Source organism: Sminthopsis crassicaudata, chromosome 1 (assembly GCF_048593235.1).
Source record: "Sminthopsis crassicaudata isolate SCR6 chromosome 1, ASM4859323v1, whole genome shotgun sequence".
Classification (NCBI taxonomy): Eukaryota; Metazoa; Chordata; class Mammalia; order Dasyuromorphia; family Dasyuridae; genus Sminthopsis; species Sminthopsis crassicaudata.
This window is the reverse complement of record NC_133617.1, coordinates 744,564,097-744,586,848: the sequence shown is the minus strand read 5'-3', so window position 1 is coordinate 744,586,848 and position 22,752 is coordinate 744,564,097. Positions and strand designations below refer to the sequence as shown.

Here is a 22,752-nt window from a genome sequence, read left to right as displayed (position 1 = left end):
GCTGCATCGGGGGGCGGAGGGCCCGGGTCCTTTGGCTCCCTGCGTGGCTTTGGCCGGGGGCCGCACCCGTCTGGGCCTGGCTTCCTTCCCGCTCTCAGGGCAGGATCCCGGCACTGCTGCCCGTAAGGCAGGTGGGCGTCCAGAGCGTCTCAGACCTGAGGAAACAAAGCTGAGACTTGGGCCGTCAGCTCCCTCACCACGTGGCACCCTCTGCTGGAACGGCCGCGCTGTGATTGGCTCACTGTCCTCCGAGGGCCCTCCCGCGCCCAGGCCACGCATCTCGGGAGCCTTGTCCCGGGCCGGACAGTCTCTATGAAACGAGTCTCTGTCTCCTTCCCTTTGGCCCGGGGAGGCGCTAGTGCTTCAGGCACGGAGAAGGGCTGGAAGTGTCGGCGTCCAGGAGCACCTGTCTCGGGATTAGGCCCGAGGGCTCTGTGACCTGGACAGCCAGCGGAGTTTGCTTTCCAGATAATGAGATTATAAACAGCCACTTGTGTTCGGGAGGTGGGTGAGATCAGACAGGGACCGACTTCCTGGGAGGCGAAGGCCAGAGTCTAAAGTAGCAGCTCCGGAGTCTGCCGGCTTCAGTCGCTTCGTGAGCCTTCACCTGCTCCCGGGCTCTCCAGGAGCTTGGCTGCTTTCGGGCAGCAAGTTCGGGCCCCACCAGGAGGACTGGGGCTGCCTCTGGGACTGAAGGGTCTGGGTCCCCCCCGCCCCTCCCTCCCAGGCTGGGACCCTGGAGTCGCTTCTCCCCTGCTGGCTCGAGCCCCTCGGCCTCCTCTCTGCCTCCCCCGCCGCTCGGTTCCCATCCCTGGCCGAGGTCCACTGAGGCCACCGGTTTTACAAGTGGGTGCTGATAAGGCTCCACGCAGGCCAGATTAAACATTAAATGCAGTCGCGGCTGCCAGTGTGACCGGCCGTCCCCGGACCGGGCCCCAGAGCATCTGGTGCAGCGGCGCGGCCCGGAACACAGAGACCATGGCTGCCGACTTTGCCCAGGTCCTGGCGGAGATCGGGGGCTTCGGGCCCTTCCAGATCCGGCTGCTCGTGCTGCTCTCCATCCCCAACTTCCTGTCGGCCTACTACATGTTTGCGCAGGTCTTCATGGTGCTGGACGAGCCCCACCACTGCTCCCCTCCTCACTGGGTCCAGAACTACGGGCCCAACCTGACCGCCGAGGAGAGGCTGAATCTCAGCGTGCCTCGGACCGAGGCCGGGGACTGGGAGTCCTGCCTCACGTACGCGCCGCCCCCCGAAGGCTGGAGCCTCGAGGACATCTACCGCTACGGCCTCAATGACACCCAGCCTTGCCAAGGGGGCTGGGAGTACCCGGAGAAGCGCCCGCTGTCGCTGGAGAATGAGGTGGGAGCCCCGCGTCCGTCCGTCTGTCCGTCTGCCGGCCCTGCCTTTACTGCCCGGGCTTTCCTCTGGGGGGAGGGTCACCGAGGGGCTCTAAATGCATGATTCCAGGGGTCGCTCACAGCAGACGGGCAGAGCTCCTTCCCGTGGGATAGTTTGGGTCGGAGGGCTCACCCGGAGTCACTGAGGAACGCCCTACGGGGCATCTGCACTGGCCCCTCGGGCCCTTCCTTAGGGGGAGGGAGCCGCGGGGGGTCTGGAAACTCAGAGCCTTGGGCTGGGGTCCGGTCAGTTGAGGGCAAGGCCCAGGATCTTCCCTCTCCCCCCGGCCCTTCCCTGTGTTCCCTGCTCAGCCCTAGTTGGAGCACTGCCTCTCCCTGCCCCCCTTTCTGCCCTCGGTCGCCGCTGTCCCGGAGCCTGTGTCCTCCCGGGCTTGATGGGTCCCCTTAGAAGGAGAACTCTCGTCTGCACGCCCACAGGCCTAGAGACTCGACTTGAGGGGTTCGTTAGAGACCTGGAACAGCGCCTCTTTAATCATCCCCCCCCCCGCCCGGGGTGATGCTGCCCTCTGCGCGTGTACCCCGCCCCACGCCCGTGCCCCCAGCTCTCTCGGGTCCCGTGCTTGGCGCGGGCCGCCGAGCGCTGCCGCGGAGGGGTCCTGGGGGGGTGGAATGCATTCCCAGATTAACCATTCACCAAGGTCCATAGGTCCGTCCGACGTTGGTGGGACGTCTGTCCCCCCTTTCAGTCTGTCCCCGGCCTTTACTGTGCGTGGCTGGGAGGTGGGGGTGGGGGTGGGGCCTGGGGGACCCTTTCCTTCTCCTTGGGGCAGGCTGAGGTTAGGGCACCCAGGGTTTCCCGTTTGTGTGGCCTGAATTCTGGGGTCATGGCCAGCAGCTGAGCCAACAAGGCAGCCTCACCTGGGGGTGTCCCCGGGGCCAGCTAATCCTCAGCCTGGATTTAGGGTGGGAAGGAGCTGCAGGGAGTCCATCCCGTGCAGAGAGCAGGGCCACGGGGGCGATGGCTTAGCAGGAGGAGCCGGCACCGACTGGTCACGGGCGGCCATTCTTGGCTGACTCCCAGGCCCCACATTGTGGAGGAGAGGGACAGGCCCGAGGACTGTGACTGTCCCTTCCCTGAGCTGCTGGAAGGCTGGCTGCAGCTCCCGGCCCTCCAGGCCCCGGCTCCCCTCCGCGTGTCCCGTGGCGGCCGGCTGGCGCAGGGCACGGTCAGCAAAGAAAGCCTGCACATGTAAAGTGGGTGACCCTCCGCTGCTGAGTTTCCTGGGCTGTGAAGTAGGGAGAAGGGCAGCATGTGCCCTGCAGGATTGCTGTGGGGATCGATGAGCACTTGGCACAGTCATTTCCACTGATTAACGGAGAGTGTTCCTGAGGCAGAGGAGCCCCAGCCCAAGCCCTGATGCACCGGGGAGCGGCCCTGCAGTACTGGAGCTAGAAAAGCCTCCCTTGGAGCATGCTCAGAGGGCCTGGCTCCAAATCCCAGCCCTGCCACTGGCCGCCCATGTGACCTTGGATTGGTCACGCTATTTTCTGGGGCCTCTTCTTAATCTGGAAATTGAAGGGGTTACCTAGACAGCCTCTGAGACCCCCACCAGCCCCAGCCCCCACTGTGGGGATGAGAATGGTCCTTGGAGCTGCCCGCCAGGGACCCCAGTTTGGGCCTGCTTGGCCCCAGAAGACCGGGATTTTACACTTGCTATGTTCCAGTCAATTAATTATGGCTGACGGCATCCCGGATACTGAGGAGGCAGGAAGGGCAGGAGGGCAGATGCGTCAGGGGCGCTGCTGTAGAATTCTGATAGGGAAATCAGTTTGGTAAACATTAAGCACCTACTACGTGCACACATGGTCATTAAAGGGTGATGACGTCGCCCCAGAATGCTCTCCTCTCCCTGCTTCACAGAAAGGCAAGAAAGCAAAGCTCATGGCAGCAAAAGATGGAGCCGCTTTGGCCGAGAAGGCCCGGGAGCAGAATGTGGAGGGCTTTGACCGCCGGAGGAGTCAGGAGATGATCCTGGCTGGACTGGGAGCCGCGAGGGGCGGCTGAGGTCGGGTCCCTTCACAAACCGAGCCTTTCTGAGGCGTGTGAATGTTGAAATCGGCCCCGCGTCGGCCTCCGGAGCGAGCCCTGAGACATGGCATGGGGTTTCACATAGACCTCTGGGTCCGGTGGGATTAGGAGGGAGGGAGGGAGACAACTCAGAACTCAACCAAAACTAAAATATTAACACCTCCCCCCCCCAAAAAAAAAAACCTGAGACCCAAATTCCCACAGAACTTCCTTAAGCAGACTTTGGGAATGCTGCCTGGCAGATGGGGGGAGGATGGGGCGGAGAGGGGACATGCAGGGAAGAGACTCAGGAGCAGATGAGAGGGGGCACAGGCCGGCCCCAGGGATTGCTGGGTGACCAGAGGCAGCAGCGGGATGGACGTGGAAGGGGAAGGAGAGGGGAGACTCGAGGCTGATCTGGAGAATGGCCGCCATCTCTGGGATGTGTTGGGTAAGAGATGGAAGACACACACATCCTTTCCTCTGCTTCAGCCGTATGAGTTGATTTCTCCCACGCTTTCCTTGCCTTCCCTGTGTCTCCCCACCCACAGAATGGCAGCAAAATCTGAGGGCTACCAAGGAGCCCATGAAAGGGATCCTCTTATAACATACCCAAGAGGTGGTCACCCATGGGGCAGTCTTGAGCCAACCTGCCTCAGCAGTGATCTCGCCATTTTTCATCTTCAGTCTCCCCTGTTTTTCCCCTTGTTCCCTGTTGCCTATAATTGCTCTTCCATCATCCTCAGGAGCTTGCACTTGATCCGACTATCCCCTCAACCTAGGTCATCCTTTATCTTTCCCTCCCTTTCTCAAACTCATCACAAAAGTTTACTCATTGCCACCTTTTCCTCATTTCACATTCGCTGTTCAAACCCCGGCCGTCTAGAGGTAGACCTCCTCACTCAATGAAACTGCTCTGAAAAGTTACCGGTGATTTCTTAACAGACAGATCCAGTGGCCTCTCTTTTCTCAACCCTCTTCCTTCCTGCCCACAACATTCGGCACTATTGACCAGCCCATCCTCCCTCTGATTCCTTTCCCAGTTTCTCCAGGTTCGGGGTCTGGGTGCTGATTCCTTCCCCCAGGGGATAAAGCTTGGGTTGTCCCGGTTGCACTCCCCTCCCCCCAGCATGGGTAAACACGGTAGAGCGGTTTCTTGGCGTGGTCAAGGGCCTCTCAGACACATCCTACTGATTAGGCTTTTTGGCCAAGGGCTGACTACGACGAGAGGATCTCTTTGGTCTAGTTTTTAATGTCTCTAACATATATTTTCCATTAACTCTCTGTGGCTTTGATCTACTTCCAGGAGCTCTGTGGCAAAGCCATTGGGACTAGATGACTTCTTGGGTATTCCAAAGGCCGGGGCGTCATGCTCCCTGTCAGTAACGGGGCCCGTGGGTACTGATGTGTGAACAGGTGACCACAAGGCCTAGGGAGAAGAGATCAAAAGAGAGAAGTACCCCAGCGTGAGATCCCAGGGAAGGAGAGATGAGGGTCCTCCCACAGAAATGGAGAAGAGGTCAGTGAGAGTCCAGAACCAGGAGAGACGAGAAGAAGGGGGGTGCAGCTAATGAGCCACCTAAAGTGGGCCAGGCAAGGGGACCGAGGGAGGGCTTATTCTGAAGACAAAAGACGTGCCAGAAAAGCTCAGTTTAGGCCAGCAGGAAAAGGAGAAATCAAGCAGAAATAGAACCCCAGAGTTCCAGTCCAAGAGTTGGCAGAGCTAAGCTGGGGGGCCACGGATCCCAAGGATGTCTGAGTGATTCCTACTTGCTGTGCCAAGCAAGGTTGTGTGTCAGAAAAGCTGCTTGAAAATACATTTGAATTAGAAATGAATAAGATCTATTTAGGGCTGGAAGGAGCTTCGGAGACCAGCTGGCCCAGCCCCCTCATTTTGCAGATGGGAAAACCAGGGCCGAACGAGATCGAATGCCTTGTCCACGGTCCCTAAGATGATGAGAGTTGAATCTATGTCTTCTGCCTCTAGCATATTAAGTCCAGATTTTTAAAAATGAATATAATAGTGCAGGCTCCGGGCTACCTCTCTTGTCTCATAGAGTGGCTACTACTTCTATCAGCATTCTGGGAATAACCTTGACATTCTAGGAGAGTATTTCCTATGATTTATGAACCCCCACCAGTGAACTCCTCAGCTTCACTTAATCAGTTAACATCTCCCCAATATCACTCAACCAATTAATAATCAAACAGCATTTGTAAAATTATATATATATATATGTATATGTGTACTGAGAAGGTATAGCAAGGATCAAAGTACAGCATCCCCACTACACACATGGGAAAAACCATGAGAAATTAAAAAAAGAAGGGGAAAAAATGGTGAAAATACTGTGTTGATCCAATTCTTTGCCACCACAAAAAGGGCTGCTATAAACATTTCCCTCCTTTATGATCTCTTTAGGAACAAGCCCAGTAGAAACACTGCTAGATGAAAGAGTAGACACCGTCTGATAACCCTATTGGAGACAGTAATTCCAATTGCTCTCCAGAATGGTTGGATCACTTCACAACTCCACCAATAATGTATCAGTGTCCCAGTTTTCCCACATCCCCTCCAACATTTATCATCTTTTCCTGTCAACTTAGCCAATCTGAGAAGTGTGAGGTGGTGTCTCAGAGTTGTCTTAATTTCCATTTCTCTAATCAATAGTGATTTAGAGCATTTTTTCATATGACTATATAGACAGCTTTAATTTCTTCATCTGAAAATTGCCTGTTCCTATCTTTTGACCATTTATCAATTATGAATGACTTGTATTTATATAAATTTGTATATATATAAATTTGACTCAGTTCTTCATATATTTAGAAGAGACCTCTATCAGAAACACTGGCTGTAAGAAAATTTTTTCTAGCTTTCGGCTTCCCTTCTAATTTTGGCTGTGCTGATTTTGTTTGTGTAAAAACTTTTTAAATTTAATGTAATCGAAGTTGTCTGTTTTGGACTTCATAATGTTCTCCAGATCTTTGGCCATTAATTTCTCCCTTCTCCAAAGATCTGAGAGGTGGATGATCCCTTGCTCTCCTGATTTGGTTACATATCGCCCTGTATGCTGAAATCACATACCCATTTTGACCTTATTTCAGAGTGGGATGTAAGATGTAGGTCTACGCCCAGTTTGCGACATAATATTTGCCTGAAAGTACTTTGATGGGAATCTAATCTGACCCCCTCCTAAGGGCCAGCCAGGATCTGAAGCCAGGCGCTCTGACTCCCTCCCAGTCCCATGCAACTAGAGAGCATGGCCCTGGAAGCAGGAAGACCTGCCTGGAAATCCCGCCTTGGATACTCACACCTGGGCAGGTAACACTGCCTGCCTCCGTCAACTCAGCTTTTAATGTGTGTCAAATCATGAAAACACACATCTCGGGCGGTGTTGTGAAGCTCAGAAGAGACAGTCTTTGTACAGCACATAGTAGGTGCTTAAGTTTCTTTCCTTCTTTCCTCTTTCCAATGGACTACACCCTCCCGCCTCTCCTCAGTTTCTGCTCACTTGTCCACAAAACTTCCAGATGATTGTTTCTCCCTGTTGGAACTGATTTTTCCTCCTTAAACAGTTCTCTGATCTGGAGCTGTAAATGCTCATTCTGAGGGTCTTGTTTAGGGACCAGGTTAGCTGATGGCGGGACCATTGCCATGAAGAGAACTCCCCGTTTGGTATCGGAAGATCTTAAGTTCCAATTCTGCCTTAGCAACTGGAAGCCAGGGCCACTAAGTCATGTAGAAGGAACCCTCGGGGCCACGGGTTGACTTGAAAACCACACGTCCTTGTGTTTTGTTGCATTTGTACTTATTTATCTCTGTCAATTTTAATCTGGTTTGGATTATTCTCAGGAATGTTGTGGCTACATATGGCCAGGGGTCTACGAAATACCTTTCTGGCCCCCCTCGCCTCTGTCGATTATTTCCAATCTGTCCTGTCTATATCTTATTTTTATATAGTTCTTTGCATGTTGTCTTCCCATTAAATGGAAACTCCTTCAAGACAGGAAATGTCTTTTGCTTTTTTTTTTTTTTTTTTTTATCCCCCAATGTTTTAACACAGTATTTGGCACACAGTAGACACTTAATAAATGCGTGTTTACTACCAGATGAGCTCTAAAGCTAAATATAGCTTTGAGGAGAGGTTTTCCCTCTGCACCTTGACATTTACTTTCAGCCGGAGAGATAAGATGCTTATTACTTATCTTAACAAAGGCAGAAAGGAGCTGATAAAGTCTGATCCGGAGGAAAGCAGATACTGTTGGAGAAAACAGCCGCTTAACACAAAGTTGGTAGCCACGGGACCAAGCAGTGAGACAGCTCAGCTCTGCCAGGTCCCAAAGTCCAGATTATTCCTGCTCCAAGCCTCCCCATTCTAGTACCCTTAGAAAACCATGGATCTCTTAAGGAGACTGAATGTAAATCGACATATCCTGTTCTCACTTCTTTTTTCTCTCCCATGGTTTTCCCTTTTGCTCTGATTTTTCTCTCCCAATATGACTCATAAAGCAAAGGATATTTTAAAAAATAAATAAATAAACAAATAAAAGGAAGAGTAACAAAAAAGAAATTATGGATCTATGAGACCATCAAGGCTAACCTCATTTTCCAGAGGAGGAAACTGAGGCACAGAGAGCTTAAATGATTTCCCAAGATTCCTTGGACAGTGTCATGGGATTGTAAGTCGAGAACCAGAAGGATATTTAGAGGTCATTGATTCCAGTGTCCTGATTTTATAGAGGAGAAAATGAGACCCAAAGAGGATGAATGAACCAAGCTTTTGCATTCTGAAAAAAGTTATCTCCATGGCTCGATATGGATGATTCCTAAAACTAAATGTAAACGGGGAAGAGAGATTGTACTGTCTTGTGTTGCTTGTGTAGGTTATGTGGATATAACATATGCAGCTGCCCAGATATAGCTCACAGAGGCAAGAATAAACAGCTCTAGAGACTCCTGCCCCACCCTTCTCCAGGGGAGTCTCATTCCTGCCAGGGGGTGAGCACAGAAGCTGGTCACTCTGCTCTCCTCAGAGAGAGAAGGTTCTGAGCTAGAATTCTAGCTGTCTGCACCTTTAAGTATTATTAGTCTAAGGGAAATATACATATATATATATATATATATATATATATATATATATATATATATATATATATATATATATATATATATATATGTGTGTGTGTGTTGTTTTTTTTTTGCTGAGGACATTGAGGTTAAGTGACTTGCCCAGGGTCCCACAACTAGGAAGTGTTAAGTGTCTGAGGCCAGATTTGAACTCAGGTCCTCCTGACTTCAGGGCCGGTGCTCTCTCCACTGCGCCACCTAGCTGCCCCAGGGAAATAATTTTTAAATTCAACCTGCATTCCTGATCACTATCCCAAACTAGATGCCCCAAACTAGGTTTCCTTTCCACCAAATGCCAGTTCCACAATAAACACATAGTAAATAAACTCATTTATTCAAGTTGACAACAAAACTAAAAAAAATTTTTATATATATATATATATATATATATATATATATATATATATATATATATGTTTTCTAAGAAATATACGTAGAAGAATATATCCCAGACAATAATGAGTGAGTGAACTCTCCCATTGGGAATTAGGTTACACTTAAAGAGAGTCCCAAATCTCACCCAAAGGGGAAGTTCCCCAAAAGCGTTTAGTGTAGCGAGCTGAGGATACGGACACGATCCAGGCGGCAGCTTCTCTCATGTTGGCTTCTTCCTCAAGTTGTCTGTTTCCTTTGGGGGACCTGAAGGGAGTCCACAACCGTATCTTCTTTCTTGAAGCTGAAAGCAGGATTTCTAACCTCAACTCAATTTCCTCATCTGTAACAGCTAAGGGTTGCACCCGTGATCGAGGTCCCTTTTAATTCTAAGGCAGCCAAGTAGCCCAGTGGATAGAGCATTGGGTCCAGAATCTAACTTCAGACACTTAGTAGCTGTGTGACCCTGGTAAGTCACTTCACTTCTGTGCCTCAGTTCCCTCTGTTGTAAAATGGCAATGTTTCCTGAGCCCCGTTCCTGTATGCTTGACATTTTTATCCTACCAGATCACTTGCCTATGTCATAGAAATAAATTATATTTGAGGTATAACAGGAAAAAACCCTACAGACTGACCTCCTGGAGAAAGTGACCATCAGAGGATACGTGGGTACCTCTCGGGGTTGTTGTGAAGCTCGAATAAAATAATATTTGTTCAATATTGAATGCAGTGCTAGCACCTAGTAGATATTTAACAAATGTTTCTTTCTGAGTCTATGAATTGTTGTAAAATGAATTCTACAGAGCCAAGAAAATTATACAGACAATGGCTTAAAATGATGTCAATTGAAAAAACAATAAAACAAGCCAAAACTGAACGTTCTGTGATCATAATCACTGAGCTTGGTATTTAAGAAGGGATGACAACATTTACCCCTTGGCTTTTTTTTTTTTTGGTAGAGTTGGGAGACACTGCAAATATTGCCAGGTTGCCCCCCCCCATACATACACACTTTATTTTTTATTCTTTAGTACAAGGGGTATCTTTGCTGGAAGGTGAATGAGAAGATTTGATAGAAAGACAAAAGCCATCTGATTTTTATAAGATGATTTGCCAAGATGTAGCCCCAGGGACTCTCCCTTCTCCTCATTCGTTCCCTTCACACGACTTGCAGATGGCAAGGAGAGTTTAGCCATTAGGTCAGGGGAAAGGCAGCACAAAGTGAGGGTGAGCACCTCTGCAGGCTCCTCACCTCATCTGCCAGCCCAGGACCTGGCAAGTTCTCACAGCTATCTCCATTGCTCCCTTCAGTTTGACCTGGTCTGTGACCGCGAGTATGAAAAAGAGACCTCCCAGTCTGTGTACATGGCTGGACTTCTGATTGGGGCAATGATCTTCGGCCCTCTCTGTGACAGGTAAGAACCCCCCTTGCTCTCTCCTCTGTAAGCTATCTGCCATCTCCCCTGGCATCTCCTTTAGGAGGGCTGGAGTCAGATCCTCCCTCACGCTGGAGTCTCCCCTGCCCCCGTTTCTGTTGTCTCCACAGGATTGGCCGCAGGCCCACCATCCTCATCTTGTTGGTCCTCCATGCTGTGTTCGGCATCGGGACGGCCTTTGTCCCTGACTTCTACTTCTACATGGCTCTCCGGTTCGCCGTGGCCTCTGCGGTGGCTGGCTATGCCATCAGCAATGTCACCTTGAGTGAGTGTCTACACAGGTCCCCAACATCTCTGAGAACTGACCAAAAGGACCCATCGTCTGGGGATCCCTGTGGATGAACTGAGGGCTCCTCCCTGAACATTCAAATCTCCGAAGCTATTATAAGCATTTAAGGAGGGAGGGTATTCAACCAGATGGGTTATCCATCTTTTATTTGACATAGATGTAGAATACTAGTGATTAGTACTAATTCTAGGGAAATTGAAAGGTCAGCAGAAGCAAAGAGGAAAGAAAATGCTCCATGTGATGTCTAACATAGAAAACCCTAGTGATCAGCAAAGAAACCAAAAGCTTCAATAAGTTATACTAGTGGTAACAGTACAGATTAACGGAATATCATTCATCTTTTGCCCGGCAATGAAGCCAGGGAAGGACCCTCAGACATACGTACCCTCTGATAGCTACTTTCTTCGGGAAGCTCTCCAGTCTGTCGGGTTTTTTTCTGTTATACCCCATGACATAGGCAAGTGACCTGGCAGGTCAAGCATGCAGGAACAGGACTCAGGAAACTTTTATTCTTGTCCTGACTCTATTCTAGCGGTGTGCCCCTGAGAGTCATGAAACCTCAATTTGTTTATCTGTAAAATGAAGAAAATATATCTGTTCTGCCTCCTTCCCAAGACTCAGTCACACTTACTGGTGTCATTAGGGATACAAACAACCATACCGGTCCTCAAGGAGCATCCATTCCATTAGTATGGACAACAAGCAAATAATTGTAGTCCCATAAGATATAGGCGTGTGTTATAAGATATATATGCATATCTATGCAAATGTGTGTATACACACGAGTTTAATATGTGTGTACAGACATACAATGAAAATGAAAGGTAATTTCAGTCAGTCCACAAGCATTTATTAAGTGCTTATTATACGCCTGGCCCGGTGCTGAGCATTGGAAATAAAAGACAAGAGTTCCTCCCCACGAGAGGGAGGTCTGAGGCAGCCGGCTGTGGACAAGCAGTGTCTAGCCAAGTCCCAGTCTTTGAAGACCATAAGGGAAAAGGTGAAAGGGAGCTCTATGTCCCCCTAGTGCTGCCCCCCCCCCCAGCAGGAGGCTGTTGTGGGTCTCTCCCACCCATTTCCACCTGCACATTCACCCCTCTCTCTCTCTCCTCCCCAGCCACAGAGTGGGTCAGTGCTTCCAAGCGGACGCTGGCCGTGGTCCTCTCCCAGTGTTGCTTCTCGTTGGGGCAGATCGCCTTGGCCGGCCTGGCCTATGGAATTCGCAACTGGAGGCTGTTCCAGATTGTGGGCACCTCCCCCATCTTACTGCTGTTCTTCTATTGGTGGTGAGTAACGGTGGGACAAGTGGCCCCAGGACCCCCCTTCCCCCACTGGAGGGGGCCCCATCTCGGCTCCAGCTCCTCTGCCCTTCTCACTCCCCTGCCCCAGTGATCCCCCTTACCCCTTTTCTCCTCTTCCTTATTAACCTACACTCAAATCTTTAGACTCAAGTATACACAGTCAGGAGCAGCTAGAGGGCGCCACAGGGGATAGGGACTCATCTTTCTGAGTTTAAATCTGACGTTGGACACTTGCTGTGTGACCCTGAGCAAGTCATTGAACCTTGTGTGCCTCAGTTTCCTCCTCTGTAAAAATAAGCTGGAGAAGGAAATGGCCACCCACTCCAGTATCTCTGCCCAGAAACCCCCAAGTGGGCTCACAAAGGGTCTATGTGACTGAACAGAAAAGACAGAAGTGAAATCTGAAGTGAATGTTCAGTCACCGGCCACCTTGCCGGCTGCGGCTGGGGTCAGTGATCCTTCAGTCATTCTTTGATGTGCCCGGACTTTGGTGATTGAAGAAGCTGCTTGTGGGAAGAAAGCACGGTCCCTGTCACCGGGGACTCGCAGGACAAGGAAAGGCAAGATGAGCATGAAGAGCGAGTTTGGGCCAGTTCAGGAGAATGTGTGGTCCAGGGCGGGAGCCGGGGCTCAGACCTTTAGACTCCCAGGCTATGGGAGGCAAGTCTGGGGGCAATGTCATCCTGGAGCAGGGGCCAGAGGAGGTGACAGCCTGCAGGGTTAGCTTAGTTCAGGGCCTAGAGCCCTGTCTCTATGGGATGGGTAGAAGAGAGGGTCTCAAGGAGGAGAGAGAAGGAGACCTAAAAAGAAGAAGAAACACCTGAAGGAGAAAAAAGGGGAGGAGGAGAAAAGGGAAAGGTGGAGTGGGAGAGGAGGAGGGGAAGAAGGAGGGGCAAGAGAAGATAACAGGAGAAGGGAAAGAGGGGGCCGAGGAGGGGAAGAGGGAAGAGCAGGAAGGAGGGAGAGGAGAGGGAAGATGAGGAAGCCTTGAAACAACGACAGCTTCCTAGGATCTAGTACTTTCAGGTTTGCAAGTCAATGGCACAAATTTATTAAACGCCTATTACTTAAGTCCCAAGCCCTGCACTGGGCCCTGAGGAGATCTCTTTTCTCCAAAAAAAACAAACAAAGCTCTTTCATTCCATTGGGGAAACGTCCTCTTCACAGTTAATACAAAATAGCTGCTGGATGGTGCCAGATTTGGAGTCAGGAGGCCCCGAGTCCAGATCCTCAAACACTAGCTATATCTCTTCCCTCTGTGTGCCTCAGTTTCCTCCCAGGAACTTACGAAGAAAGCCCCTAATGGGGTCAGGAAGAATGGGAGGCGACTTCTGTCTAGGGCTGTGCTCACAGTCACTGGCCAGGGAAATCAGTAATAATTCAACAAGCATTTATTAAGCACTTGTGGTGTCCCAGGCACTGTGGAGACAGACAGAAGTGAGCCCATGGCTGCCTGCAAGGAGCTTACACTCGTGCTGAGCTTGTCCCGGGCTCCTGGAGCTCAAAAGAGCTTTTGGCGTGGCTCCTTCTGGGCCTCCCGGGGAATGAGAGCAGCCATTCCCCTTCTTGGGAAGCCCAGAGGGATAAGGCAAAGCCCAAGGCCACAGACGGAGTCTGCAGCTTAGCCCTGACTACCATTCTCCTCCAGTGTTACTTCTCCAAAGCCCTTTCTCTCCCTCCTTCGTGCCCCTTCCCTTCCATTGCCCCTCACTCGGTGGCCCAGCCAGGGAGCAGCTGGTGGCCAGAAAGCAAGAGGGAGCCCGTGCTCTGGCAGACCTGCCCCACAGAGTGCCCACCTTTACCGGCCTTGTGCACAGTGATGGGACTGTAGGGGCAGGACGATGGGCCAATCCCTGAGAATTCCCCGCTCTTCCTTCTCGTCTGCAGGGTGCTTCCGGAATCTGCCAGGTGGCTCCTGACTCAGGGGAGAGTGGAGGAAGCCAAGGAGCTGGTCCAGAAAGCAGCCTCGATAAATAAACGCAGTGTGTCTCCCGAGACTCTTGGCCAGGTTATTGCGGAGCAAGGGCTTCCGGGCTTCCGTTAGGGGCTGTGGGCTTAGCGCTTCTGTGCCAACAGCAGGCCGGAGCTGACTGACTCCTTCTTTCCTGCAGCTAACTCCGGAGAAGACGGCACCCAAGGGAAACGCTCTGGACTTGTTCCGGCACCCTCAGCTCCGGAAGGTGACGCTCATCCTCTTCTGTGTCTGGTGAGTCGATGGGCCCGTTTATCCCAGTGGTTTTTCCCGCCAGGCTCGAGCAGACACTTGTCTGCCTGTTCTCCTTCTCTATTAGGCCAATTCTCATCAGCGCTTCCTCCCTTTGCAGAGGAGGAAGGGTGTCTTGGGTCACCTCAGTGGAGGATGCCCTGTGGTCTCCCTGCTTCCGGCCATCCACCACAAGCTGACAAAATAATATTCCTAAAATACAAAACCATCCGTGTCACTCCCCTACTCAATCATCTTCAGTGGCTCACTATTGCTCCCATAATAAAATGCTTCTGGCTCCTCAGGGGCTAGCTCCTGAGAGGACAGCAGCCACAGGAAATGCCCTGGACCCTCCCTACCCCTTCAGCCTTGTCCCTGGGCACAGCCTACATCCCAGTCAGACCGGTGTGCCCTCCTATGCCACGCCATCTATCATCTCTGGGCTTTTTCGCAGTCTGAAGTACTTTCCGGGAATATAGATACAAGTATGGAGTTGGGGAAGAAGCTGAAAGGGTTGAAGGATACAAAAGTCCCTAGCTAGGACCACCCTAGAAGTTCCAAGGGTAGCCTAGAGAGCAGGGAGCCGGCCTGAGCACTCTTAGCAAAGGGAGTTTGCCATTGGAGGCTGGAGCAGACGGTACTCGTACTGGGTGAATTCTAGCGCTGCAGTGAGGCTTCTGGGAGAGGAAGAAGAAACCCCGAGTGCAGGCTGGAGGGCCAGGAGCCAGGCCCGGGGATGCTGGAACGCCTCCTTTCCCACCTCCTCCCCTTCATGGGCCTGGGCTGGGGGCCTCCTCAGTGTGAATGGCCCCCTGTTCTTTTTAAGCGTTTTATTTTCAAATTACATGCAGTGATAGTTTTCAGCATTCACCCTGGCAGAACCTTGTGTTCCAAATTTTTTTTCTCCCTCCCTTTCCCTCACTCCCTCCCTGAGACAGCAAGCAATCCAATATAGGTTAAACTTGTGCAATTCTTCTAGTCATATTTCCACATTTATCACGCTGCACAAGGAAAATCAGCTCAAAAGGGTGGGGAGGAATGAGAGAGAAAACAAAAAACAACAAAAAAGGGGAAAATACGATGTCGCGCTCCTCACTCAGTGCCCACCGTCTCTTTCTGGGTGCAGATGGCTCTCCCCATCACAAGGAAACATCGGAACGGGGCCCCCTGTTCTTAATATCAGTCGCCGTTCTTCTAGTGCTCTCCTGGACAACGGTCCCGCCTTATACACACGCGCCGTCCCCAAAGCCTGGGTGCAGTCTGAAGCTTTGACCCCTTCAGAAATACAAATGCTACAAACTTCAAAAACCCATATTTGAAAGGGAAATGAACGATATTTTAAAATATTGCTATGTTCTTATGAAAGGCCAGCCTCGCCCCTACCTTGCACCATTCCACAGTCCAGGCAATTTTAGAAGTTTATGAAACACTTTCTTGAGCAACTTGCTCTGTTCTGAAAGGACAGCATTTGGGCTTTTGTTTGTTTGTTTTGGAGGGCAGGGGGCTGGGTTTTTTTTTTTTCAATAGTGTTTTTCCAGATACACATAAAGATGGTTTTCAATATTCAGTTTTGAAAGACTTTGGGTCCCAAATTTTCCTCCCTCCCCCTTTACTTAACCTCTTCCCAAGACAGCATGCAATCTGATACAGGTTAAACATATGTAATCCTTTTAAACTGCTTCCAAATTTATGTTGTGCAAGAAAAATCAGACCAAAGGGGGAAAAAAAACACGAGAAAGAAAAAGCAAACAAACAAAAAAAGGTGAAAACACTGGGTTTTGATCCACATTCAGTTTCCCTAGTGCTCTCTCTTGGGTCCTATTGACATTTTCCAGCCCAGGAAGGACAGTGAGTAATCCTAGCCTATCCTAACATCATCTGAAGAACAAGTTTTCACTGGGTAGTGGCGGCTTTGACACTAACCCTGTGCCCTCCTCTCTTCCCCAAGAAAAAAGGTAATGGATATGGGTCAGGGGAACAAACAAGAGGCCGTTCTCTGCCTGTCTGAAGGTACACAATCTCCAAACTGCCACACACCTGATGCATTAGCAGGGGGCCCCCATCTTGTTAGAATTAAAATTTTATCATTTGAAATAAGAGAAAACATTTAAATAATTATAACTTCGAATGACATTTTGCTAAGTTTATAGCAGTTAGACTTTGGAAGTTATTAAAACTTTAGGCTATTCTAAGACTTTAGAACTCTGTATTATCTTATTGAGGTAGCTGCTATTATTGTGCCCATTTGATAAATGAGTAAACTAAGGCTCAGGGAGGATAAACAGCTTATTCAGATTCCACACAACCGATCCTAGCAGTACCTGTCTGAGGTAGGATTTAATATTTGATTCCAGATCTAGTCCCTTATCCACCACAATGTGCTGACTTTCATTGCCAGACAAGAAACATTTATTAAGGAAGGGGAAAGAAGAAGGAGAAGCATTTATTAAGTACCTACTGTATGCCAGGCACCTGCTAAGTGCTTTTTACAAACATGATCTCATTTGATCTTCCCAACAACCTTGCTACTGAAGTGCTATTAGTAACCCTTTTTTACAGTTGAGGAAACTGAGGCAGGAAGAAGTTAAGTCACTTACTAGTTACTCATAAGTGTCTAAGGGCTTCCTGCCTCCAGATTCAGAGCTCTCTGAACTGTGGTACCTCCTAGTGTCTCATCGGGCATCTACCATGTGCCAGGCGCTCCTGGGAAACAAAGTTCCTGACCTCAAGGAACTCCCAGTCTAATGAAAGAGAAAGCATGTTAATTACTGTGCACAAATTAGATGCAATATATCACTTTGTATTGCTGGATCTCTGTGCTGAAATGCTTTGAGTCTTGGGACTGTCCCACTGTTAAGAAGGAAAAAAGCATGTTAATTACTGTATATAAAGTAGATATAGTGTATCATTTTGTATCTCTGTGTGTGGAAAAGCACCAAAAGCTGGGATTGTCCCATTGTTAATGAGAGGAAAACCATGTTAATTACTGTATACAAAGTAGAAACAATGTATCATTCTGTATTGAAGGATCTCTGTGTGTGAAATGCACAAAGAGCTGGGATTGTCCCACTGTTAAGAGGGAAAAGACATGTTAATTACTATATACAAAGTAGATACAATGTATCATTCTGTATTGAAGGAATGTGCAATGTTGGGGCTATCTCACTGTTAAGCTCAGGGCCTGCAGAAAGCAAGTGTCTGGTAAATGTTTGGGTAATGGAATGAATACTTCCTAGCCACTGTCAAGCAATCATCCTGTCCCTGGAGGCCAGACGTTGGGCCAGGATCTGGGCACTCACCCCAGGAGGGGTTGGTCCAAGAAAGGAGGAGGGGGGAGAGTCCAGGTGTGCAGCATGCCTGCCCTGGAATTATGCCGTCGGGGTCTCTGGAACCAGAGGGAGGATGCCTGTGGTGGGGGGAGTAGCGTGTTGGGTTCCTGCCCTCAGGACGCCAGAGGCCACTTGCTCTATGGTAAAAAGGGAAAGGTCGGGCCTGGCCGTAACTGAGACTTTCTTGTTGACAGGTTTGTGGACAGCCTTGGCTACTACGGCCTGAGCCTCAACGTGGGAGGCTTCGGCCTGGACATCTATCTGACCCAGCTGATCTTCGGGGTCGTGGAGGTGCCCGCGCGCATGTCCAGCACCTTCATGATGCAAAAGTTTGGCAGGAGGATTAGCCTGATGGGGACCCTGATCACAGGGGGTCTCATGTGCCTCATCATCATCTTCATCCCCTCAAGTATGAAGTGGTCGGGAGCCTTTGGGAGGGCTGGCTTTTATGAGGTTGGCCCACAGAACTTCTGGGGAAGGGACCCATTGTCCCCCAGGGTGGCCGTGGCTGAAATAAGAAAAAGCCGACTCTCGGTGACACTCGGAGAAAAGGCTGAGCACTCCCTAGAGCTGGAGGAGTTTGTTCTCTGGAGGCCAAGCTTCCTCCAGCCTGTCTTGGTGCCTAAAATTCCACCATTAATGGGTCATTCTCTTGGGATCCGGCTTTGAAAGCAGATATTCTGCAGAGAGAGACACCCTTTGGCCCCAGATTCTTGGATGGGACTCGGATCCTGGAGCAGCTGCTGAGTTTGGGAGTGAGCAGTTGTAGGATACCTGCCCAACAGAGGGAGAGCCGTGGATGGAGATGGGGAGGGAAAAGCCGGGAGTCTTTGAGGGACAGCCTCTTTCCTCCTGGGGAATGGGCCAAGCCCATCCCTGCCCCCTCCCCCATACTGGGCCTTCATCAGCACTGACTGTCTCTTCTCCCTGTATCCCAGATTATCCCACCATCACCACGGTGCTGGCCGTGGTGGGGAAGTTTGCCACGTCTGCGGGCTTCACCATCTCCTACGTGTATTCAGCAGAGCTCTTCCCCACCATCATCAGGTAATTCCAGAGCCCGGAGCCCCAGTGGCAGCCTTACAGGGTAGGGGCCGTTAGCATCCCCATGGGGCAGGGGACAAAACTGAGTCTCAGAGAGCGGCAGTGACCTGCTAGGTCACAACCATTAAGTGTCCAAAAAGGGATGTGTGTCCTTAAAGGCAAGGGACATTTGTGAATGCGGTGTCCCAGGCTACCCCCAGAGCCCAGCCAGGCTGTGGTTGCTCTCCCCTGCTGCTTCCCCTGGGGTGCCATGGCAGCCAATGCTCTGTGCCTTCCTCTTTAGGCAGACGGGAATGGGGCTGGTGGCCATCTTCTCCCGGATCGCGGGCATCCTCACGCCCCTGGTGAGCCTCCTGGGGGACTACCATCCCTCCATCCCCATGGCCATCTATGGCTCTCTACCAGTCCTGGTTGGGATCCTCTCTGTCATGCTTCCTGAAACTAAAGGAAAGACCCTAAAGGACAGTATAAATGACATGGAGTCAACACCGCCAAAAGGGTGAGTCCTCCCCCTGAGTCCTGGAGCCACAGCCCCATCCAGAGTAAGTCTTCCCCTGGGTTCTGGAGCCATGGACCCATCTAAAGTGAGTCCTGTAGCCATAGACTCATCTAGAGTGAGTTTTCCCTTGGGTCCTGGAGCCATGGACCCATCTGGAATGAGTGCCCTATCCCAGGTCAGTGCCCCCAAAGAGCAAGTCCTGCAGCCAACACCTGCCCAATAACACCCCAAGGGTGAGTGTTAGATTGCTGGGAAAGTCTCCGTGGCCCATTGTAGGTTTTTTCCAACACCACAATAGTTAAAATGTAACCTTGGGAATCAAGTTTCAAGGGGAGCCCCCCTTTTAGTTATCGGTACCTCAGTACACTTGAGGTCACAAGAATATTTTCGACTCGGAGAAGATGTATTGAGAGAATGGCAGGGGACCTAGGGAGCCACTGCTCTATCTGGGTGAAGAAGCCCCTGGAAGGGAGTGAGGAGGAAAGTAACAAAATGAAGGAACTGTGTGTGTGTGTGTGTGTGTGTGTGTGTGTGTGTGTGTGTGTGTGTGTGTGTGTGTGTGTGCAGACACAGTCTGGAGGAGAGAATGAGGGGAAGCTTCTCTGTCCAGAAGGTGACTTTTTTCCCACGATTCCCTCACCCTCCTGCCTAAAGTTGGCACTTCCCCGACATCATCAGGTCCTTCCAGAGCCCAGGTCCAAGATCCTCCTAATGGCCCTGGGGTCTCCATGTCTTCTTGCTGCTGGGAAGTCTGTGAGGGCAGAGACTGTTTTTGTCTATCTGTGTGCCCAGTGCTTAGCACAGTGCCTGGCATGTGGTAGGTACTTAACCCACTTGTTGGCTTGACTTTCCCCAGGCCTCAGAATCCAGAGCCTGATTCTTCTGAGAAAGAAGTGACAGCCCAGGAGAACGGTGCTGTGGGCCCTCCCAATACCACCTACTTCTGAGGAGCCGTGGAGCTCCACTGGCAGGCCGACGTGCCCTCTCTTCCCTCTGTAGGGACGTTTGGGCTTCTCTTGCTCCAAATGGGAAGCGGCTACCACTTTCTCAGTGAAAGAGCAGCCCTTTCCAGCCCTTCTTCTGCAGCATCTACAGCCAAGGGCTCCCGGCCTTCTCTTCCCTCACATCCAGGAGCAGAAATCCCATGCTCCCTTAGGAATTCATCCTGGCTGCTCCCTCCCCGGACCCTTCACCTACACCTCCCCTCCCTTGGCCTTCCTCCGTGCCTGGAATGCACTTGCTTCTCACCTTTTCTCAGAGCCCCCACTTCCTTCCAGGCACGGCTCAGTTCAGGACTCAACGCAGCCTTTTCCGATCTCCCCGGAACTTTGGGTCCTGCTTCTGTGTTAGTCTCCCCCCTACCCCCCGATAAAAACAGGACCTTCTCGAGGTTTATACCTCAGGGTTCAACACCACACCATGAATATAGTAAGTGCTTACATTTTGAATTGAATTTACTATTACCCGAAGCCTTGAGTCTGCTTGGGACTGGCGGGACCATGATCCCGGACAATCCCAAAGGACCAATGATGAAGCACGTTATCAGCCTCCAGAGAAAGAACTGATGTTGACTGAATGCAGACTGGAGCGGGCTATTTTTCTATTTTTTTTTTTCTTTTCTTTGCACATGGATACCTTACATCTACACCTACTATGCTTACAGGATGGGGGTGGGGAGGGAAGGACTTCCTTAAAATAAAAAATGTTTTTTAAAAACACCCATCATAGACTCACCAAGCACAGAACATACAAAGTAAAAGGGACCTTTGATATCACCCAATTTAAGCCACTAATTTTAGCGAAGAGAAAACTGCAGACCAAAGAGAAGAACCGCTTAAGATCACACAGTAAAAAAAAATGAACGATTTGAACCCGAGCTCTCTGCTTGAAGCAGAAGACAGCCCAATAATATTAGGGTCACCGGGTCAGGTCTACATCATCTTTATAGTCAAAGGCATCCTTGATCTGAAAAGTCATGTCAAAGAAACTGAAGGGGACTAGAGCTGTATGCTGGGAAATATTTATTTAGATAGCCTGGAGAGATCCATTCTTTTTTTTCTTTTTTTTCTTGCTGAGGCAATTGGGGTTAAGTGACTTGCCCAGGGTCCCACAGCTAGGAAGTGTTAAGTTTTTGACTTCAGGGCTGGTGCTGTACACTGCACCACCAAGCTGCCCCCGGGAGATCCATTCTCTCTCTTACTCTTAGAACATTCCAATAATGGAAACTCCTTGAAGGCAGGAACTTATGTGTACTCTTGTCTGTCGCTATTTCTTCACACGATGCCTGACACACAAAGCTCCTTGATAAAAGTTTGTTGAACCAGAAATTTGTATTATTTCCCACTCCATTCCCAGGAGAGGAACGAAGACTTCTGACCTGATTCAATGCACCAGCCAGAAGGGAGGGCAATTTTTGAAGCTAGGACACGGGGCTAGCTACTTCTTAAGATTTACAGGATCTTTAGGATACAGACTGAAGTGTGCTATTTTTCAATTTCTTTTTTTTTCTTTTTCTTTTCTTTTATTCTGGCTTTCTTCTTCAAAATGCCTAATATGGTGGTGTTTTACTTTAGGATCTTCTTGTTAGGGATTTTGGCATATTCAGTGTGACAAATGGATGGACGTTTATTTGGTTTCCACAGCTATGAAAATTAAATTGGAGAAATGAAACTTAAATTAGAAAATTGAAACCCACAAGACGTCAAAGAATAATCGAGGGTGAAGGTTATGTTCCCCCAAAAGAATGTACGCTCCTTGGAGGCAGGGACTGGGTTTTATTATCAGGGCCTGAGATTTGAAAAGAATCTTGTTCTTTACCCCTAATCCTCCAGTTATTTTCCCTCTTCTAGAATGTAAGCTCCTTGGGGGCAGGAACTGGGTACTTAATAAGGGGCAGAGATTCAGGTCTCATAACATTTGTAATACCCAATTAATGGGGAATCAGGATAGGAAATGTAATCTTGTACTTTGGAGTTTCAAAGGTGTCTACAACCTAGGTATCCATTCTTGCAAGAATGTAAAATAAATCTTTCCTGCATTTATCAATGAGTCTGTGTGGAGTTCTTAGAAAGAGATTTTGTTTTCTTATTTCTAGTGTTTTTTCTTTAAAGCAAATCTCATATTTTATTTCAACCCAGTTATATTCCTTGTTTGAGATTTTAGGTTCAAATTCTCTCCTTCCCTTCTCTCCTTTCTCCTTAATTAGACATGTTATACATGTACAACTAGGCAACACATATTCCCATATGAGTCATGTGAACAAAACATAAAAGAAATCAAGAAAGATGTATATTTAAAAAAAAAAAAAAATATATATATATATATATATATATATATATATATATATATATATATATATATATATATATATATATATATATATATATGCTCTAATCTGCAAGGAAACGCCTTCAGTTCTTTCTCTGGAGGTGGATAGCTTTTTCCATCAATTGTATTAGATCATTGTATTACTAATGATGAGAACTATAAAATCAGCTTATTCCCTTTCCTTATCAGGAAATGTTAAAAAGGAATCCATCATGCTATCATACAGAAAAGGAGCAGTTTTCCAGATAATACTCTAGAATCAGGGGCAAAATAGAAATCTAAAGAATCTACTGATCTGATTCCAGTTAAGGCAACCGTCATGTTATCATACAGAAAAGGAGCAGTTTTCCAGATAATACTTTGGAATCAGGGGCAAAATAGAAATCTAAAGA

General features: G+C 49.3%; 1 protein-coding gene across 1 annotated transcript; it reads left to right on the top strand.

Annotated features, from left to right (window-relative positions):
- Positions 1-305: 305 nt before the first annotated feature.
- LOC141552038 (solute carrier family 22 member 13-like) lies at positions 306-22,074 on the top strand. Its single transcript, XM_074284418.1, has 10 exons — positions 306-1,362; positions 10,244-10,347; positions 10,479-10,633; positions 11,775-11,943; positions 13,846-13,966; positions 14,070-14,164; positions 17,685-17,899; positions 18,429-18,537; positions 18,818-19,033; positions 19,890-22,074. Exons 1-10 carry the CDS (start codon positions 979-981, stop codon positions 19,978-19,980), a joined length of 1,659 nt encoding a protein of 552 aa, XP_074140519.1. The 5' UTR covers positions 306-978; the 3' UTR covers positions 19,981-22,074.
- The last annotated feature ends 678 nt before the right edge of the window (positions 22,075-22,752 follow it).